Source organism: Podarcis pityusensis, assembly GCF_964106645.2.
Source record: "Podarcis pityusensis genome assembly, chromosome: 9".
Classification (NCBI taxonomy): Eukaryota; Metazoa; Chordata; class Lepidosauria; order Squamata; family Lacertidae; genus Podarcis; species Podarcis pityusensis.
Window position 1 is genome coordinate 16,425,468 of NC_138034.1, and position 21,873 is coordinate 16,447,340.

Below are 21,873 nucleotides of genomic sequence, written 5' to 3' on the forward strand. Positions count from 1 at the left end.
TATATGACTGGGGTTGCATTTATGGTAAAATTAAAATAATATTTTTCCATAACATTATGCTAGTTGAACATTTTAGGTATTTTATGGTATTTGAGACAGCAATCCTATATACACTTACCTGAGAGTAAATCCAATTGAACTTACTGAGAAGACATATATTTGATTGCTCTGTAATAATTTACCCTACTGTGTTTATTTTCCAATAGAATTTTTTAAATTGCAATTTTATTTTGGGGGGAGGTGTCAAGTTTTCTTTTATCTTCTTTAATTTATTCAGCTGTATACTACAGAAGTGGTACTTTTAAAATGTATTTTGCTACTTTGCACTTTGTAATGTTGTGTATTGGTGAAGCTAGTTGCTGATTGATCCCTCCAGTCAAAGTGTATTTGCATATTTTTATTTGAGTTTTTGCACTGAGAAGAAATCATATTTCAGAAGAGTAGGAGAGTTGGAAGGAAAAACACAAATTTGACTTATTTTTCAATGCATTTTTAAAAAGTGCCATGTGGAAAAATTGTATTGAAGCTGAAGGTTTAAATCCAAAATGTTTGAAAAAGTAACTAGGTAAATAATGAATGTAGATGGCTAGAGTAATATTTGTACCTCAGGCTACATGGACTGATTTTAGTGTTTTATAAAACATCTGTTCGGTGTTTGTACAAAGACATTACTGTTAGTACACAAATTATTTGCAAGGTGTCAAATGAATTCTGTAAAAGAAAGGTCCCATTCTTGCAGAGATGTTTCTCTGGAGTACAAAGCAGCACAGAACAGCAATTCTGGTTTGTTGGTGATCATCATTAAAGTGGTGCAGGGGCTGGTTAAATAATAAATGTGGAAGAAAACATTAGCATCTCTCCAGATACAGCATCCCCAGTTAATAGAGCTACTGTATCCCCACCACTACCTCCATTTGCACTTGCAAACATGCTAATGTATATGCAGGTTAATGGGCATGATCCAATCCCATGTTTGCATGCAATGGAAGATGACTGTAGAGAAGTGCAAAGTCTGGAGGTCAAGTGTACATCCCATTTATTCATCCAGCGCTCTGTAGCTGTGTGAAGTTACAAAACAACACCAGGCATGCTACAATAAAGTGCTATACACTTTCCAACAAGGTGTCAATCCATTCTTGCAGTTCTCCCCTTATGGCTGCCAGCTCCCAGCCCAGGCATGCATTTTTGCCAATAGTCACAACATGCTCAGTGTCCAGCTGCATCAACTTGATTAGGAGTAAGAGGTCCTGTTGTGTGAGATGTGGCCAGCACGTGTGTCTCTGACCCTACAGGATTTATCACTTTAGCTAAGAAGAGGTGGAAAGGTCTGGTAGAACAATGCACTCAGGTCTTAAGTCTGCTGAAGGTTGGGTCCAGAGTGGTCAAAGCATTCTGGTTCAAAAGGCTTCCTTCTCCACTATTCTGACTGCTTAGATTGCCTGCCTGGTTAGGACTTTTGGGGATTCCCCCCTTGTGATGCCACCTTCTTGCATGAAATCCATTGGCATGGGGAACACCATGTAAGTAGACATTCATCTCTCTGTTTATAAAGGCTGGAGTTTTGCCAGTATTTAGTATTTTTTTTCCTTCATCTTTTTTTATTTTACTTATTTTACTTTTACTTGCTGTCAACAATGAGAATTTTGGTTGTGTTTTCTTGTAAAACAAGGCATAGCTTTCTTCATTAGAAATATGTTCTGATGTCAAAAACTTTATCAGAATCTGTTGCTTTGTAATTTTTACTTAAGAGATGAGTAGTGAAAGATGAATAAAAACAAAAACAGTGCACACCTATGTCTTTCATTAGCATTTAAATCTCCTTTCTCCTATGGATCTAATGAAATGTAGACTTTTCCTGTGGAATTCCATTTGTAGTGTTACAATTAATAGGGACCTAAGACATACCAGAAATTGCCTAGACTTCTGGAGTTGGATTGCAGAATTACTGTAGTATCTTAACAGCAGAGATGCTTGCAGTTCCAAAACAGCTAAAGCTGGTAGCTGAAGCATTCATGTAAATAAAAGTTGTGATGATAGTGTCAATGTGTACTACTATTTGTTCTGGGGATAATTAAATTACCTGCTATGTTGCTGGAAATAGAACCTAACCTTGGTGTAGAAGATTGTCTTTAGCAACCTCTCCTGGGTGCTATTTCTTGAAAAATGTAAAATTATGGATGTAAAATTTAGCCAAAGGTGTTGTCTACACCTTGGTGTTCAGTTGTAGGTTATGCACATACTTGAAAATGGTTGAAATGATTTAGTTGCTTTATAATATGTATTTTCTGTTTGTTTGTTTGTTTGTTTGCTTGCTTGCTTGCTTGCTTGCTTGCTTGGTTGTTTTTAAATTTGAGTGGCTCTAAATTATCTTATAGATATGAATTGCAAAAGTCTCAGGACAAAGTTAGGATTGGAGAAACCGATTTTTCTCTGGTTTATGTCACTTTCTCATGTATTCACCCAGAAGTCCATTCTATCTTGTTTCTGCATTAATCTCATGCACAAAATTGCACCTTGGAGTACATTTCTACATTAATTTTCTACCAAAATATGTATGTTTTTAATCTGTTCTGATTTTCTTTTAGCTGAGAACTGTACTAGAACATTTGGGAAGTGGGAAATACAGTGGATAGCCAAGTTTGATGTATAGGAGGTGCAATTTCTAGTTGAATTTGTAAAGATCAAGTTCCTCAAGTATCCCTAAACTAATTTGGCAAAAATAATAAAAATTACATGCCACTTTGAGATCTTGCATACTGTATATGGTTATAAATAAACCTGTAGTGAAGTGACAGTTGCACTCTCTTACATTTGTTCATACTTCAACTGCACTGTGTGTTGTCAGAAAAGATGCTTCTCAAGCATCTTTTTTTCAAGATCTTGTATATGTGCTTTATGTGGGTGTGGGTACTTTATTTGATCCCCTTGGTTGTTGTTTGCAAGGATAGAAGATAAGAAGTAGAAGGGCTCTTGTGACCATACCATGCTTTTCTTCTTTAAATTAGCAGGATTTGACAGTAGTGTGTTTGTAACAGATTTTAAGTGTTCTTGAACAACAGACTTCACACAAGACTGTGGGTGATTTCATTAAATTGTATATTTAAATCACCTAGCAAGTTTACTCTTATATTCACCACCAAGTGAACCAGCTGCTTGTGGTTTATCAACTAAAATTCACGTCCTTTTGAAAGAGTCCTTTGAAAAAGTCTCTGCACTTGAAACATGTTAGGATGAAAATATAAAATTTAATTAATATTTTTATGTGCACCTTCACTCTTGCAGTAGATTTAGGCTGCAACCTTATACACAAGTACTAGAGAGTATGACCTATTGGACTTAAAGGTAAAGGTACCCCTGACCGTTCGGTCCAGTCGTGGACGACTCTGGGGTTGCGGCGCTCATCTCGCTCTATAGGCCGAGGGAGCCAGTGTTTGTCTGCAGACAGCTTCCGGGTCATGTGGCCAGCATGACTAAGCCGCTTCTGGCTAACCAGAGCAGCGCATGGAAACACCGTTTACCTTCCCGCCGGGGTGGTACCTATTTATCTACTTGCACTTGGACGTGCTTTCGAACTGCTAGGTTGGCAGGAGTTGGGACAGAGCGAAGGGAGCTCACCCTGTTGCGGGGATTCGAACTGCCGACTTTCTGATTGGCAAGCCCTAGGCTCTGTGGTTTAGACCACAGCTACACCTGCGTCCCTTTCTATTGAACTTAGTTGGGCTTAATTTTGAGTAGATATGCACAGAATTGTGCTGTCAAAGATAGTTACAGAAGAAATACGACATTTTGTGTAATGAACACAGTTGTTCAATTGTTGCAGGGGAACTGGGCATATTTCCTCAGTATATCGTAAGCGTATGACACTAGAATTCAAACTGAAACACTTTGATCTGAAAAAGATGTAACTTCCCCACCCATCTCAGTTGACAGAATTCAGATTTTGCATGGTACTGGAAAGTGACTAGAGAGGTTTTACTCCCTCTCATTATTCTAGAACCCAGGGTCATTCAATAAAGTGGAGAGATGTTAGATTCAGGGCAGACAAAAAGAAGTACTTCACACAGGGCATTAAACAAGAGGTACAGAACTATTAGTCCTCCAGATGTTTCTGAATGACACTTATCATCCCTGACTGCTGGCTATGCTGCCTGTGACTGATGGGAGTTGTAGTTCAAAACATCTTGAAGACATCAGGTTCAGAAAGGCTGAATTAGCCTTAGCCCCCATGAATTTGTCTCTCAGTGACTACTAGTCCTGATGGCATCCTGGATCAAAGGCAGCATGCAGCTGAATACCAGTTGCTGGGGTCCAACAATGGAGGAGTGTGACTGTGGTGATGTACTGACTGTGCTGATGTCCTGCTTTCATTAGCTACTATGGAAACAAATGCTGGACTAGGGTCTAATCTATCCGGTCTCCTCTTTTATGTTCAGGTTAGTGATGTGAATGTTGGGAAGAACATAGTTGCTCATGTCTATGTCATCTAGTGAATGCTACCTTGGAGTCCATCAGCATAGTTGTACTACACACACACACACACACACACACACACACACACCTGCACTCACCATATCACAGAACGACAAGCCATAGTTTGGCATTAAGGGATTGAGCCCTGTGCTTGTATACTTTCTCCTCCTTCCTTCGGATGCTCTGCTTAATTATTTAGTTTCTGGCTTGCAGCTAACCATCATTTGCTGTTGCAGCCAAGCACCAAAACTACATTTTGATCCTGTCTTTCAGTCTTCTTTGACAAGCGTAAACCACAGCCTTCCTGTTCAGATGCATTGGCAAACAGATTTGCTGCAAATCAGAAGTTTACTAATTTCATGTATTCCCCCTGTACAAAATTGGCAAACACCAGCATGACTAACTTGGCTTCCTATAGCATCACACTGACGTTTTGTGAACTTTTTTTGCTGTTTAAAACAGTGTACATAAGCTGTTTCTCTTCTCCAGTGCTAAAGCATACAATTGATTAGATATGCTTTGGTGCAAACAGAATCCTCGTTTAGCAAGACTACCTTCTTCCACTGCAGACGGAGAGAACATTGCATCGTTGATGCTGGATCAACTCTAGTGCCAATTGTAGCACTAATTGAAAAATGTGGGCTTGTAGAAATTGTCTGGTATGACCCTCCTTTGTCATATCATTGACCTTTTTATTGTTACTTTGTAAAATATCAGACCTGCAGTTGCCTTATTCAAATATCAAGAAAATTTGAGTATCCTGATGTGAACCATGGTATTATTTCCACCTTTACACACAGGTATTAAGGCTGTCATAGAACCATAAAGGCTTATATTACCATGTTCCTAATTGTGGTTGCCTTGCTAACTATAGCCAAACACTGGAGTACATTAGCAGGCAATTTAATCACAAGTTAAATCAGTTATCCCATATACAGGTAATTTAATGATGGAATGGACTACCCAGATAAGGAACTTGGCCTTGATAGAAAGTATAACACACACAAAATGGTGCTCTGCAGACTGGGAAAGTTTATTTAACTTGGTGAAGCTTGATAGCTTATGTGACTATGAAGAAACATGATTTTTGTCTGCCTGGCTCCCATGGTTGCATGTGGAAAAGTACTCTGGGTTGATTTTTAATCTTTTATTTCATTGATGGCTGGCTGACCTGTCTGGGGTGTGTGTGGAGGTTGTGCAGAGGGGGCTTGTTTCCTTCTTCTTGCTTTATTTACCTTGTGTTCTTTCTGTATTCTGTGAAAACAATTTAAAAATGCAGTTTGCGCCTGCAAAATATTCAGTGTGGACATGCTGCTTCATCAGTGCATGTCCCATAATATCCTGCTGAAATCCACAAATGTTCTCTGTGTGTCTTTCCTGCTTTTGTTGTGTTTTAGTGCTTCTCCAGACGCCAATAATGTGAAAACACTGGGGATGCATTGCATAACAAGTAATAAAACTAAATGATGTGTAGGTAGTCCTGTATAACTCCACCACTGATGCACTGTTATTGTGTGAATGACAGCTTGCAGAATAAACCCACACTCGTTGGGGGGGAAGGGACATGACTCTTCTCTATTGTGGACTCTGTTAGAAGTGGATGATGGCCCTTCTCTCAAGCATGTATATAGTCATCACTCATTTGAAGGCATAGGTGGGATGGCATCGACCCTTAGCTTCTTCCAGTCAGCAATGTGTGTGGTTTTTTTACTCCATGGGAGGAGGCAAAGATGCCCTGCTTTCACAAACATACTGCCTGCAGCCTTGGCTGTAGCTGAGCCTCCTGCTGCTCTGCTTCTCGCTGGCGTGGGAAGACATGTTAGAGGTCACTGCTGCTTTCTTTCTACCATCCATCTATATATCTTCTTAATAGGCTGTTAATTTTGAAACCTAATTATGATCACATAATTGCCAGTGGCATTAATTGCATCTTTGACAATTAACCACTTTTCCTGGCATAAGATGTTTATTAGCATGGTGCTCCAGTTGCCTTCAGAGAGATGGCTGGAGCTCATAAAATGATGCTTGGACTTTAGTATCTCTTTGGATGTATGTGCAGGAGAGTGTTTTTGTTTTGCGTACACTTAGCAGCAAAACTGTAAATAAAATAAACTGCACTGTAAAGAAGTCTTTGTTAGGTAGTCTGACTTCTTTGGTATACTGTTCTATAAAAATACTGTCATGTACTTTTAAACCATTTCCACAGATACAGCTAGTTTTATATTGATATAGAGAAAAAAGTTCAATGGGAAAACAAAATTGCATTGGAAATGTAAGAAGGGAGTGCAAAAGGCATAGGCATTAAAATATATATGTATTTTGTTGACCTGTTACTTAGTTCATGAATTGTGGTTATTCTACATTGTATGGTTGCTTTAACTGAGTAGCACTTGAAAGTGGAAACTGAATAATACAAATGGAATACAAAGGCAGTTTGCAGTGTAGAACAAACTGGCATGCCTTTGTTGGTGGGAATGCAATGATTAAATGCTGTAAGAATTATAACTTTAAAAAAAATTCCTCATGATATGTGCCATTAGTATCCAATCTTTTGTCAGTCACAGCAAGTCTTATATGGAAGAAGCTGTTAGAGATTCTGCACTTTGTCAAAAATGCCTACAAATGAATTAGTCTGTTATTTTCTGAAATGCATAATACAAACATCTTTTATCTCAGGCTGTGAATATGAGTTTAAAATATGTATCTTTTGTGCTTCCAGGACTTCTAGTAGCAGCCAGACTCTGTCATCGTGTCATACGATGGAGCCTTGTACATCCGATGAATTTTTCCAGGCTCTTAACCATGCAGAGCAAACCTTTAAAAAGATGGAAAACTACCTGAGACACAAACAGTTATGTGATGTAGTATTAGTTGCTGGTGACCGTCGGATTCCAGCACACAGGTAAATATGCAATTAGACTTTTCTTAAGTTATAACAAACTTCCCAAATTGACTGTTTGAAAAAGTTCCATAACTAGTCCACTTGCAATATGTTCATGTGGTGATTTGAACCAAAGATATTTTTTTCTAACAGCTGTCAATGCAGAAATCTTGTCCAAAATAAATATTTGCAGTAATTTGAAAATCATAGAAAAATTAAGCATATGGGTAGTTTTTATATAAACGTTTCACTGCTTGTGAAAAAGGAGCTGCTGGTGCATATTTGTCTGTAGGTAAGGTAGTAATTTTATTCATTTAGCTAAAAGCCATAACAAAGCACTTGGTTGTAAACACATCTGCTTATAAATGGCAAATTTTATTTATTGATTTGTTGCTAGCCTTTTGTTTATTTTTCATTCATGAACTTCCCCATACCATTTGGTTTCTATTATTACTACTAGGAAGTAGATGTTTTCACCCATTAGGGCTGGGCGATAAATGGTTTTCAATATCACAATATATCACCAGCTAAACATCACAATATATCATGATATCTGAAATAACGAAGGAACTACGCAGAGGCGAACTGCTACTGTTACTACATAAGGGTCTAAAACTGATAAATGATGATATTATCAATCACCTCATGGTCACTTTCAGCAGCAGGCAAGCCAAAATGCGTCCAAATGGGACTTTTGGTTTTGGGCTTGGCTACCAAATGGTGATATTCATGGCAATCCAAAGTATGGTGATGAGTGAATACAAATAATCTGGGACTGCCAGCAGGCCTACTAGGCAGTGGCAGCCTAGCAGCGGCAGAATCAACGTTGTTTGGGGGGGGGGGGAGAAGCAGCGGCAGCCTGGCAGTAGTGGCACAATAATCAGCAGCCTGTTAAGCCTCACCATGGCAGTGGGCAAGGTTGGCAGAAGTGGCGGCAGCCTGCAAGGTCTTCCTGTGGTGGCAGCAGTAGTGGTGGTGGTGGTCTTGCAAGGCCTTGCGGCAGTGGCAAAAGCAGCAATGGCCTGCAAGGCCTTGTCATGGCTGTGGCAGTAGCAGCGGCCTGTGAGGCCTTGTGGTGGCAGCAGGAGACAGTGGCAGAAGCAGAGGTGACCTGTAAGGCGTTGCTGAGGCAGGCTGCCACAGCTTCTGCCACTGCCTCCCACTGCTACCACGAGGCCTCGCAGGCTGCCACTACTATTGCTGCCATCTCTTGTTTTCGCCGTAAGGCCTCGCAGGATGCCGCTACTGCTGTCACCTCCAGTCATAGTCACGAGTTCCTGCAGGCCTCTGCTGCGAGTCCCTGCAGGCCATCACTGCTTCTGCTGCAACTTTGAATTGCCGCCGTGAGGCCTTGCAGTCTGCTGTTGCTGCTATCATTCCCTGTCACTGCCATGAGGCATTACAGTCCCAGATTATTTGTTTTCACTATGTCTCATCGCCGTACTTTGGATTGTCCTGAATACCACCATTTGGTAGCCAAGCCCAAAACCAAAAGTCCTGTTGGGTTGCATTTTGGCTTGCCTGCTGACGAAACTGTTTGTGATGATTGATAATATTGCCATTTATCTGTTTTAGTCCCCTAAGTACTAGCAGTTGCCAGGACATTTTGCCTCTGTATAGTTCCATCCTTATTTCTGACATTGTGGTAGGTTGCAGTGTTTAGCTGGTGAGTTATTGCGATGTTGAAAACCAGAGGTTGCCTAGCCCTTACACACATTGTAATTCACAATATATTGCCAGCTCAAATATTATGAAACAGTTATCATGATGTGAACTTCAAACTGGTTTTGGATGATATATTGATATATTGCCCAGTCCTAGCACCCATTGAACTGCATTTCGCCAAAAAGTTCTCATTTTTGTCTCAAAATTCAGATTAGCTTTAAGTGGTATTTTTTACTGGGCAGTGAAGTTATAAAGCACCAAAGAGGTAGGTTAAGAAACATATTGAGAAGTAGATGATATCATAGTTTGTCAAGTTCAAAATGTTTTCAGAAATGACATTAATGTGAATGTCATTTTCACATCTTTTGTTTCATATGGTTACAGATTAGTGTTGTCTTCTGTCTCGGACTACTTTGCCGCCATGTTTACTAATGATGTAAGAGAGGCAAGACAAGAAGAAATCAAAATGGAAGGTGTTGAGCCAAATGCACTATGGGCTTTGGTGCAATATGCATATACAGGTAATGAAAGTGGCTGGTAAAGTTGTCTAATGTATGTACATTTGTTTATTTTATTAGCTTTCTCACCTGCTGTGAAGGGAAGGGGCTGTTTACTCAAATATCAACAAAACCCAACTCCTGATACAGTGGTTCCCCCAAATCTGTACTGTCTCATTTATTTCCTCTTAACTCACCAATAACCTGGTAACTGTGGGGTATAGGCCACAAAGCCAACCAAATATAGATGTTTATTCTGTTTTGCGGTATTGGTGTTTATTGTTAACCATCCTGATAACTTCAGTTATTAGCAGTGTGAAAGTATAAGTAAATATATAAATAGGGAAGACTGCAAAAACTCCTTTTTGTGGCCCAGGAAAGGATTTGAGTGAAAAGGCCTTCCTTTTGACCTGTCTGAGCCAGTCTCATCCCTGTACCAGCCAGGACACAGCTCAGACTTGTAGTGGATGTAGCTGGAAACCTGGCAGTTAAAGTGGCAACACAGCTTCTTTCCTCTATGCACCTCCAACCTCATGAACACAAAGTTGTCCTTTCTGGAGGTTAGGAGTCTAGCTTATGAGAAAAGACTAGGTGCATTTGGGGTTTCTTCATTTAGAATAAATATGACTTAGGAGAACATAACAGATAGAGGTTTGTTAAATGTTGAATGGTGTGGAGAGAGTGGGTTGGATTCAGACTAATTTGCACTTCCACTAAATTCCCATTGAAATCAATATAACTGGTCATGACTAACTTTTCCCATTGATTTCACTGGGACCCAAGTTCCACTAATTTAGTCTGGGTCCACTCCAGAGAGCTTTCTCTCCCCTCCCTTAGATTGGTCTGATCTAGCAGAGTTGCTCTTGTAATATTATTATTTCCTAAATACCTTAAACTTCTTTCTGACTCTTCTAGGTCGCCTTGAATTAAAAGAAGATAATATTGAGTGCCTGTTATCTACAGCATGTATTCTTCAGCTCTCTCAGGTTGTAGAAGCTTGCTGTAAATTTTTAATGAAGCAGCTTCATCCATCAAATTGCCTTGGAATCCGGTCCTTTGCGGATGCACAGGGTTGCACGGATTTGCACAAAGTAGCCCACAATTACACCATGGTAAGTTGTTTATATGTGCATCTACTGTCAGTTTATTAAGGAACATTGCTTTAAGGTGATCATTCTGTCAGAGCAAGTATTTTGGCTTGCCAGACCTAATTATCCCCCCCCCACACTGTTGTGCAAGTTCTCTGACTCACAAAAACCAATTTTAGTGGTTGCAGGGGAAGGAAAGGGACAGAAAGTCCCACTGCTCAAGCAGAAGCTCTTGTGCAGGGCTTCCATTGGTGGGACCCATTGAATTCTGCCCTCTGGATTTATTTTATTTTATAGGGATCTAGGGAAGAGAATAACAATGTTTTGGGTACTGCAGAATATGTCCCCTGAATACCTGGCATGGCTTATGGATAAGATAGTGATCTGGAAACTCCCAGCTCACATAATCTCTGCTGTCAACTGATTTGCTTTGGGCAAGCTGCTCTATGTCTGACATGAAAAATAAATTTGCCTACCCTAGGGGTCTGATGATTGCTGGGATAATGATATTTGTGGTGATGATATCTGAAGTGCTTTTAGCACTTAGAAAGAGCGCTCCTGTATACACACACACTTGGGATGGGTCAGTCAGTTCTGACATTCGTTTGGTATTTTCTGTTCCACTTTCATCTGGTATTTTCCTTTCTGATGCAATTGGTTTATCACACTCACTGGCAAAGCAATCCAAAGTTTCAGTTGCTGTCGCTGAGGCTTTCTGGAGCTAAGTTGCTCATTGCAGCAGCAGTGGAAGGGTGGGCAAAGGGGACAGGCAAATCAGGCACGATCCTTGCACCAGCAGTTGGTCTCGCAATGAGCCTGTGCCAGGTATAAGAGCAGCTCAGATCAAGTGGATTTGAGGCCAGCTCAGTTCCACCTTCAGAATGCCCTGTTTTGGGACTTTCTGTCAGCAGGAATACTGCTGGCACGCCTTCCACCTTCCTGCACTTTCAGGCAGAAGGGAGAGGTCTGGGCCAGTGGAGTGCTGCTTGCTTGCATCATTGTACTGGTAAGAGGCTGGCAGAAGCAAGCAGAGGAATGCCGCTGCTCAGTCCAACCCTCCCTTCCAGCCTGATATGTGTATGGGGGTTTGATTGTAATCTAAACAATAAATATTTTTCAGCTGATTTAATTATATATAAACTTTTGATGTTCTTATTTTAAAAATTTTTCAAATACGTTATCTTTTATTTTTATTGTGTTTTTTTTATACTAGTTCTCTGTTTTCCACCCTGCGCTCCTTTGGGATGAAGGGCAAGTTATGTATTTAATAAATTATATCAGTATATTCAGAACAACTTGGCAGATGTGTGGTACAGAGATAATCTCTGTGTTCTACCACTCACCTGCCATCTTGCTCTCAAGTTGGGTTACTTTTGCAAAATATGAAATTGGTCCTCAGTGCTTCCACAGATTTGTAGCTATACGGTGAACCTGTTGTAATGTGTAAAGTACATGCTCTGAGCATCTATACAAGAGAGCTTAGTGGTGCCTGGTATTCAGAAGTATGTATTCTATTTGGCTATAATAGCTAGTTGCCATTGGTAGACCCTTTCTTCACGAATGTCTCTAATCCCTTTTGAAACCAGCAGCCGTCCTTGCATCTTCTGGCAGGGAATTCCATAAATCAATCATCTTATGCAAGTAAGTACTTTCTTTTGTCTGCCCTGACCTGTTGCCAGTCAGTTTCATTGGGGTAATCCAATGCAGGTCTAGTGCTTTGCACTTGATCCTTCACCTTTACTTGCCCACATAATAATAAGTAGGTTTGGACAGTTCTCCAGTAGCACACTTTGAGCATAATGTACTCTGGCACAGTTTCAGAGTACAAATAACGTAAGATTGAACTGATTGGGGGAACAGATCCTGCTACACTTCCTGTGCATGTGTGCATAGGCCGAGAGAGTAGACAGTACTCTGTTGAGCCTATGAGAATAATCCATGCACAGATGCAGTATCCGCAGTAGACTAGTTTGTTTCCTTTCTATCTGTCTGAGTTCTGCCTAGAGTAATGTTAGACTTAAACTGTTAAAGAATTGTTCCTACTCTTGCTAAAGATTTCACCTCAAGAATTCAGACAGGCAAGGTATATCCTTTCTGTTTTTCTCAGTGGTTCGTGATCATTTGCCTTTCTACCTTTTGTATGCTTTTGATGCACCATTTCCTCCTCTGTTGTTAAGAAGCTTTTGAGACGTATTATAAAGCTGTGGCCATTGAAATAGCTACCTTGAAGCTATTGACACTGCAATAAACAGTGACACAATTATAACCTTTAATAGTTTGACAGGAATGAAATTTAAATTAGTTGGATTTTAGAAAGCTATTTTCCAGAGTAATTAGTTGTGCTAGATGAACCCTTCCAAGGGCCTTTTTTAATGTTGTTTAGTTCCAACAGAGACGTGAAATTCAATTTTAGTAATAATGGTTTGAAACGAATGTTGCCATGGAAACAGAATAGAAATCTGTAGTTCAATTGAATGTTCATGTAGAATAAATCCCCTACTAATTTCATTTGCTTAAAAACTGCTTTAACGTAAGGAAATGTTGGCACTAAAAAAGCAACCATTTTATGTTTATTTTTAAAAGTATTATAATACGTGTGCAATGTACCTATACCAATGCTAAAACACTGTACCTTATTAAAAGCAGTTTATTGTGCATTGTGCTTCAAATGGCGGTAAATAGCAGAAAAGGCAAAGTAGGGAGCATTTGTGCATGCTTGCTTCATTTGCTTATTTAAAATATTTACACTCTGCCTTTCCTCAGCGTCCTTTAAGGAGGGTAATTAGTAAAATACAACTCAATACAAACAGTACAAAGCTGTGTTCAGAGAAATGTTACCCCATGCAGCACAGGTTGAACTCCTATTTCTAGACCCCCTATTCTATGTTGTCTTGTCTGGATTAAGTTGTAGTTTTCTTTCTATCTTTCAATCTATTACCAACTTCATACACTGGTTCAGCACTTCCACAGCTTCCCTGGAATGCGATGGAAAGCAGGGAGGGAGGGAGGGAGAGATGAGTGTCATCCACACATTGGTGGCACAGATTCCAAACATCTTTATGACATCCCAGCATGGCGGACAAACAAAAACCCTGTGGAACCCCACAGGCCAACAGCCAAGGGGGTGAGCAGGAGTCCCCCCCCAGAGCCTCTTTCTGTTGCATCTCCACACTGTTTTGCTTCTTATGAAGGCTTAAAAAATATTAATGTACAATGAATGTGAAATATTTCTAGTTCCATTTAAACCTGTTTTGGCATTCCAGTTGGCCCTGTTCATATGTAGCCTTATCTAAGGAGCTGAGCTGTTTACTTCATGTAGGATGTATATATATGCAGTTAAAGCATCCAGTCTTATAAAAAGCTCTTTCGTAAGGCTTTTATATGAAACTAGGAGTTGTTCAATAATGTAACTTCACAACTAATTTTAAACGAAAACAACTGTGTGTGGGCCTGCCAAAGATTCAGTTGAAGTATTTCTTGGTTTACGAGATCTTCGAGCAAGTAATCTCAAGGGGACTGATCTAAACTAATAGGCTTTCATTAATGGAACAATGCATTTAGTGTTTCTTGAAAAGGTTGGCATGGTTTCGTTTCACGTACTAAAGCTTGACATATAAATAAGTAAGACAGATTTCAGTTCTGTGTCACTTCAGTTTACAAGAGGGTGTTGCTCCTGTATTAAAATAATATAGTGTTCCTCAATTTTTATACTCTATTCATTGCACTATTCATTTTAAGCAATAAGATTTATATCTTTATTATATTTTTAGAAGCCCGAGTGCAGAATGTGATGTGTTATACAAAATTCAGTGTTCCACATTTTAGCCCTTATGGTGACCAATAGGAGCTTGAAGTATATTTAGCCCTTATGGTGACCAATAACAGCTTGAAGTATATGAGATAGTTGATTTTACTTGCAATGTTTTTGCAAATTTTCTGTAGGTGTGTTGGGAAATGGAGCTTGGGCTGAAGTCATCTATCTATACTCACTTGCTAGGGAGTAACCCCATTGAACATAATAGGAATTGACTTCTAAGTAAATATGTATAGATTGCATTGCAAGAGGGAATTTGATGACAGTAAATGGGAGGCATGAATTCATTCAAACCAAGTGCAGTCACTAAGTACTAGGGTGTAGGAGCTGATCTGCAAAACCTAATCCTAGTACCTCTCATTCTCTTCGAAGCTCAGCATATTCTCTGCTTGTCTTCAGGCAGATCAGGGTTATGGTCTGCCTTAGCTTAGCAGATCTGGATCTGGTCAGTGCCAGGATAGGTGTACTACATGCATGGCACCATGGGTTCCATGATAGAGTAAAGGTGAGGTATAAATGTGAGAAAAATAAATAAATGTTGGGCAGATGGTTAAGAGTCTAGAGCTTTCATCCACATTGTGGTCTTCTCCAAGTATCCTAAGATTTCAGTGACAGACTTTTAATTGTTCGTTTGGGAGGTCAGTGATTTATGATGCATCCTGGCACAAGTATTTGAGGACTATCTCCATGGATACTTTCTGACCCATGCTTTAAGTTCTACACATGTGGTCCTACTAGTTCTGTCATTAGTGGACAAAAGCCATGGCCTTTCTTCTGACAACACCCCATCTATGAGACTCCCTCCTGCTCAAGGTCTAATTTCTCCCCACATTGGTGGCATTAGGAATCAACTCAAAATGTATTTATTTTGCCAGGCTTTTGATGGTTATGTGCAAATTGTAATAGAAATGTTTTGACTCTGTGTTGTTGATTTGTTCATGAATTTTAATTTCTCTCTGTGTGTTTGATTTGAGCGCAAGGAAGCAGTACCACACAAGGGCCTTACCTCCCATCCAGTGACAGCAGCTAGGATAGAAATAGCAGTGCAGTGGAAAGAAGATCCCAATCTCCAGTGACATTGTGATTTTATACAGACAGACCTGAGGCATAGGAAGCTGCCCTATATCAAGTCTATTTGCCCAAGTAGCCATCTACTCTGACTGGCAAAGGCTTTCTGAGGTTTCAGATAGAAAAGATTTTTCACCATTCACATAACCTGCTACCTGATCCTTTTCCTTTTCTGTTCTGTCATTTCTGTTGTAAGCCTTTGGGTAAGGTCTTGTATTTTTAATCTGTGCACTGCAGTTTATAAATGATTAATAATAATATAGTTTAGCTTCTCTTTATGTCAGTTTGTGAACCCTATATATATTATGGGAGATTTGTCCCCAGTTTATAATTTTATTCTTTACTCTTTCTCCTATTTTGTTCTATGTATTAAATGTATCTTTCATTATTTGATGTAATGTTGAAAACACCAAATAAAAATTAAAGATGTGAAAAGAAAATACATGGGCCATATCTGATGACTCTTAAAACGCTTAAGTAATGACTGAATAAGATTTCCAAGAAGTGTGTGGTATGCTGCAGACTATTACTATTAACCCTAGAATAGTGGGCATCTGTCTGTCTCAAGAGACAATGGAGTGTGCCTCCAGGGGTGAAGTCAAACTGCTGTGTTAGCAGCACCAAAATGACCTGCCCGTGGCACAAGCCTGGGCAGTATGTATGGAGCTCCAGGGCTACCCACGTCCCAAGAAGATTGTTGCTATAATGTCCCAAGGTTATCAGTCAGAGGGAATGCTCGTTCTCTGGACCTGCTCCATAAAACATAGTGCCTTCATTTATCTTTCTTCTTGCCAAAAATTCCAAATTTTGCACAAGCCTTAAACACACTGGCTCAGGGAAGAAAATGCAAATCCCTGTACAACATTAAAAAAATTCACAAAGGAACATGTAGCTTCTGCTACTTTCTGCAGACAAATAATTTATCTGGGTAGCTTTTGAGTGCTGAATGAAGCTTCCTCTGTTTGCTTTCTTTATATACTTCCTTTCTTCCATGCCACCCAAGGCAGTTTACAATTTTAAATATACATAAATGCTACATATGTTACAAAATAAAGAACAGGGTTCTCTCAGGAGCTGAGAGCATGAGATTGCTGGCCTACGTCTTCTTGCTTCTGCTTTCCTTCAAGGACACACAGCCCTTAAGTACCTCCAGCGAAAGGGGAGGCTACCCCAACTTTTCTTAAGCAACTCTTTAGGAGTTGCTGTTATGTGCATCCTGACCTGGACTTCTGCCTTTCTTCAAGGCACACAGGTCTTCGCAAATTTAAGATGGGTTTGTATGCTTGTTGTCTGGCCCACCACTGTTTCCACCACTGCAGTGCCATGCCTACCAGCACTAACTCCAGAGCCATGGTGGCAGCAGTTTCCTGCCACAAGGGACTGAGGCTGAAAAGAGGTAAAACTTCTTGGCAAAACTGGAGTGGGAAGTTACATAACAAGCAGTGCTTATTTTCCAGCATACATATCCATTTGCAGTTATACTTTACAAGGTCTGTCTCCCCATTAATATCCAGATGTTTTGTTTGTTAAACTTTGTAGGATCATTTCATGGAAGTAATTAGAAACCAAGAATTTTTATTGTTACCAGCCACTGAAATTGCAAAGCTTTTAGCAAGTGATGATATGAATATTCCAAACGAAGAGACCATCCTCAATGCATTGCTTACATGGGTGAGACATGATTTGGATCAAAGAAAGATGGATCTCAGCAACCTCCTGGCATACATCAGGCTGCCATTACTTGCACCACAGGTAAATAAATGGCTGCAATCTGTATAGCTGTTCTTTCATCTTTCACCCATTGATACCAGTAAATTAAGGTGATATGGTTTGGTTGCCTCCCACTTGGAAACCTCTGCATTCATGCAGGGAATCAGCTTACCATTAATACAGTGCCACCAGTAACACACTGTGGTAATGTAAGCTTTTAACAATTAGGGAGCGGTTTCCCCGATGACCTATAACTGAATTGGTTCTTTTATAAATAAATGTTTGTTTTGAACATCTTTCATATTTTACATTTACTCAGTGTTCTTAAGACAAAGATTCTGATTAATTTTGTATATGGGTCTTGTGTAGGAAAAGAAACTAATTGCATCCATGGTTATTCTAGAGCAGCGGTAGGGAATTTTTTGGTTCGGTGGGGCAGATCTATTTCAGGATTGACATCAAGGGGGGAAATTTGACATGTGGGCAGCCCCACCTGTTGGATCACCTGATGTCACAATGTTGTCAGATGATTTGGCACTTTGAAGTTCTGATATCTGGACTTCCAAGCACTGTGCAGACAGCAAGGTGCATCTGCCCCCATCACCAATCAGAAAGCAGATTTGGCTTTCCTGTTTTATCAGTTGTCCATCCTTGCTCCAGGAGTGATTTTCACTGAAACCACAGCTAAAATTGAGCGTGTCCCCCATTTTAGCAGGGGTTTCAATTATCAGGAAGTGGTTTGTATCAACTGATGCCTGGCGAGTTCAGTCCTGCTTTCTTCAGGAAAGGCCAAAGCTGGCCTGTATGCTGGAATTTCCCCATCCCTGTTACAGAACAAGCCAGTGCAAATTGTTTTCTCTTTACCCTGCCCTTCAAAACCAAGTCCCAGGACAGCTTGCAAAAGAAAATCAAAATTTAGTAAAACAATTAAAGCTAATGAAGCAGCATATTCAAACATGATTCACCAAGATGAAGGCCACCTGCCATGAACATCTTTCTAAAAGTATGCCTTGTAGCATGTGATAAGAAATAACAAGATGAAATTATTTTTTTTAATAATTCCAGTGGCACCTTTAAGATCAACTAAATATAAGCTTTCAAGGTATGAGCTTTCGTGTTGTAATACACACTTCATCAGATACTCATTACCAAACTAAAAGCTATGGAGAGATATGGTCTGAATAGGGATACTGGATTCATGTCCCATTATACATACTAAAGCTAATTTTGGTCATCTATCCCCTTAAAAATCCCTTGCCCTTCCCTATGGAACCAACTGCCATAACAGTCATCAACAGTTATAAGATTGAAGCGACCTCTGCTTCAGAGTATCTGAAGATGATTTTTTCATCTTTCATCTTGTTATTTATTATGACTATGACAGATCAACACGGCTATCCACCTGAATTTGTAGCATGTGGTTGAAAGTGACCAATATCAAAACTAAGATAGGCAGTATGCTGAATTATTAATGGTTTGCATACAGCAAATGTTACATACTGCAAACTGAAGCAAGATTCACTAAATCAAGAATCACAATAATTTATTCAAAGGAGCCATAACATTATGGGAGAAGTGTTATGTTGCAGCCAGTACAGGTATGTTAGGAACAAAGCATGCCAAGTCAACCTTGACCAAGGTTTATTGGTCTTTGTTGAAGACTGACACAGTACAATGTGATTTCATTCTGTATTCTGTTCCTTTCATTATAAAGTGTTATGGAGGATGGCAGTGGTTGGAGTCTAGCAACTAGATAGCAGTACTGTATAAAATTTTATCTGTATGTTTGAAAGATCATAACAATAGGAAGAAAGACTTAAATGCTGTTCCAAATGATGTGCATGCACACACAAAAACCTGTGTACATGTAATTTCCTGTAACAGAACAAATAGCTGATTGGGGTGTGTGTGTAAATTTTAATCAGGAAAACAGCCTTAGTACTGCAATACTGATCCAAATGCCCACCCAGGGAAGGTATTAGCTAAACTTTAAAGAGACAGAAGTCGTGCTCATTTATCTCTGTAATCTTCTCTATCAAAATCCATGCCTTTACACAGACATTTTACACTCTCTATTGATTGTAGGTTAGTTGTGTTAATTTGGCATTTTATGTTCAGAATATTCCTGTTAATTTATTCAAGTTCAGCACATCGTCTTCTCCTTTTTCTAGTTTTTAGCAGATATGGAAAACAATGCACTCTTCAGAGATGACATTGAATGTCAAAAACTCATTATGGAAGCAATGAAATACCATCTGTTGCCAGAGAGGCGGCCCATGTTGCAAAGTCCTCGTACGAAACCTAGAAAATCTACAGTTGGTGTGTTGTTTGCAGTTGGAGGCATGGATGCGACTAAAGGTATGGATTATAGGATGTCTGTACTACAGATGAAAATGCGCATATCACTTCAGGAGTTGAGAGGCTAATTTGTAAGTGTTTTCACCGGTTCAGTGAAAAGTATATTTTTTGCTCTTCGTGCAAGAGCTGAAAACTGGCCCTACGAATGTGTGACTTAGTTTCTTTTTTTTTTTAAATGATATTTATTAAGCATTTTAAAATTACAGAAAAGACAAAGAGACAAAGAAGAAGAAAAAAGAAAAAAAACAAGGGAAAAGCAAACAGCAGTCAAACAGTACAAATCAGTAAAAAGCAAAAAAAGCAAAAACAAAACACATCAAAATCCAAAAAACAAAAGTAAACCACAAACATTTAAAAACAAATCCAATATTCCCAAATCCTTAACTGTCATTGCCTTATTTCATCAACCTCCTCACACCTCCCTTTTTTGTATTCCAGTTATTACTTATAACAGCAAATCCTTCCCATTTTTCATAATATTCTGTCATTAAATTACCTTACTCTATTTTAACCTTATCTTACTATAAAAGACCCTAAAACTTAAAGCTTAAATCTTACTTATACCAATTTCTCATAACCATAACATATTCTTGCATAGTTCTTTTTAACATTTCTGCTAGAGCCAAATAGTTTCGTTCCAACATTTTTCTGATACTCATTAATTTTGGAAAACAATCCTAAATAAAAAAAAAATTAAACTTTCTTCCAATCTTCATCCAACGTCTCTTCCTCCTGGTCCCGGGTTTTGTCAGTCCTTTCTGTCCCATCCATCTAGTTCATTAACCTGGTAATCTTATGTCCAAGGCCCTTAAGTCTCTTCCATGTCCCTTCCGCAGATCTTCTTCATATTTATACCTGTACTTTACTTTGTCTCCTGGTCCTTTCACTCGTGGAAACTCCAACTTGACAGTATTTTTGTCCCTTCTCGACAGATCAGCCCCTTTTCCATAGTCCACACTGAACTCCATGTAGTATTTAAAAGCATGTTTCAAGGTCCCTCCAGAGTTGAGGACCCCCACAACCCCAAACTCCTCACGGCCCATTGCCAGACTTGAAAAGGCAAGACATCCCTGCATAGGGGGGTCTATCCAGCCCCCCATCTCCAAGCCCAACAAAACTCTATCTCTCCAAATCTGGCTTTTTCCAAGTTCATTTGTCAAATCCAACAACTCATGTTCCTGCTGGGCCACAGCTCCCTCCATCTCTGCCACCCGAGGTCCAACAACAATCTCCTCCATCATCTGATCTGTCAGAGCACACTCCTGAGTTGATTCCTGGGTGGGTTCTATATAGGTACCCACTACGTATCCAAAATTTCTAATCGCAACAGTCATCAAATCCGTCTTCTCATGTAACTGTTCCAATAAAGCACTTGTCTTACAGAAGGCACGCACCAGAGCCTCTGAATACATTGTTATGCAAGGTCAGAAGTCTGTTCCCACGATCTTAATCTGTTTGCAGCTGCGAAGCTCCCCAGTTCAAGTTTAATAACAGTTTCACAAGCTCCCTCTAGGGGAAGAACTTCTATTTGTATTAATCTCTTTTCTTTTTATTTTTTTTACCAGCAGATCTAACAACAAAGTTTCCTTTTTCAGATATTTTGTCAGTATTTGTTCCTTTAAAATGCGAAAGAGAACAATGGAATCACTATGTTTCTCTTCTTTTAACTGTCTGTCAAAAACATTTGTCTATAGTCAATGAACTTTCCAAAAACGTCTGTCCTGACACCCCGCTCCCAGGTTCAAGACGGTGGAAAATTACTTTTCTTTACACTCTCTCCTGCAAGTTTAAACAATCCGGAAAAAATCCCCCCTCTTCTCCTGCTTCCGAAGGGGGTTCAGTAGTTTTAGATGATGAAAGTTGATCCTTTACAAACGATTTTCTGAACTCTAGTTTGCCATGTCTTTGCTTTAATCTATCTACAAGAAACGGAAGGCTGACTTCCTGTTTAGACCTTCCCGCTTCAGTGCCAAATTAAGAAGAATTTCCTAATCCAAATTTTCCCTTCTACTCACAGATCGTTGTTTAAAGTCCAATTGTCCAAATTTGATCTGCTCATGGGTAGTTGTTTTTGTAACCAAATTGTCCCAGGAAAAAGGTAGCGCTCTCCGGCAACGGCTGTGCAGCTTCGCTCCATGGAAGAAGCAGTTGACTCTCAGCACCGCGCCACTAGCCCCTCTTCGCTCCGGAGCCCGTAGTTGGGTTCCTTTACGGATTGGGGGGGCGCGAAAGGTGCCCGCCGAGTCCCATGGTCACAGGCTTCCTCCGCCTGTGATTTTTTGAAGGGTCCCCGCTTCGCCGTAGCGGAACAGACCCGTTTTT

General features: G+C 39.7%; 1 protein-coding gene across 3 annotated transcripts in view; it reads left to right on the forward strand.

The window, feature by feature from the left end:
- Window positions 1-21,873, forward strand: part of KLHL5 (kelch like family member 5) — a 54,198-nt gene that overhangs the window by 18,486 nt on the left and 13,839 nt on the right. For all 3 annotated transcript variants that reach the window (XM_081019965.1, XM_081019966.1, XM_081019964.1), the window contains 5 exons: window positions 7,190-7,372; window positions 9,401-9,537; window positions 10,429-10,625; window positions 17,023-17,235; window positions 19,365-19,551. In XM_081019965.1, coding sequence (XP_080876091.1) covers window positions 7,230-7,372; window positions 9,401-9,537; window positions 10,429-10,625; window positions 17,023-17,235; window positions 19,365-19,551 — 877 coding nt within the window. In that variant the 5' untranslated portion in view covers window positions 7,190-7,229. The remainder of the gene's footprint in view (window positions 1-7,189; window positions 7,373-9,400; window positions 9,538-10,428; window positions 10,626-17,022; window positions 17,236-19,364; window positions 19,552-21,873) is intronic.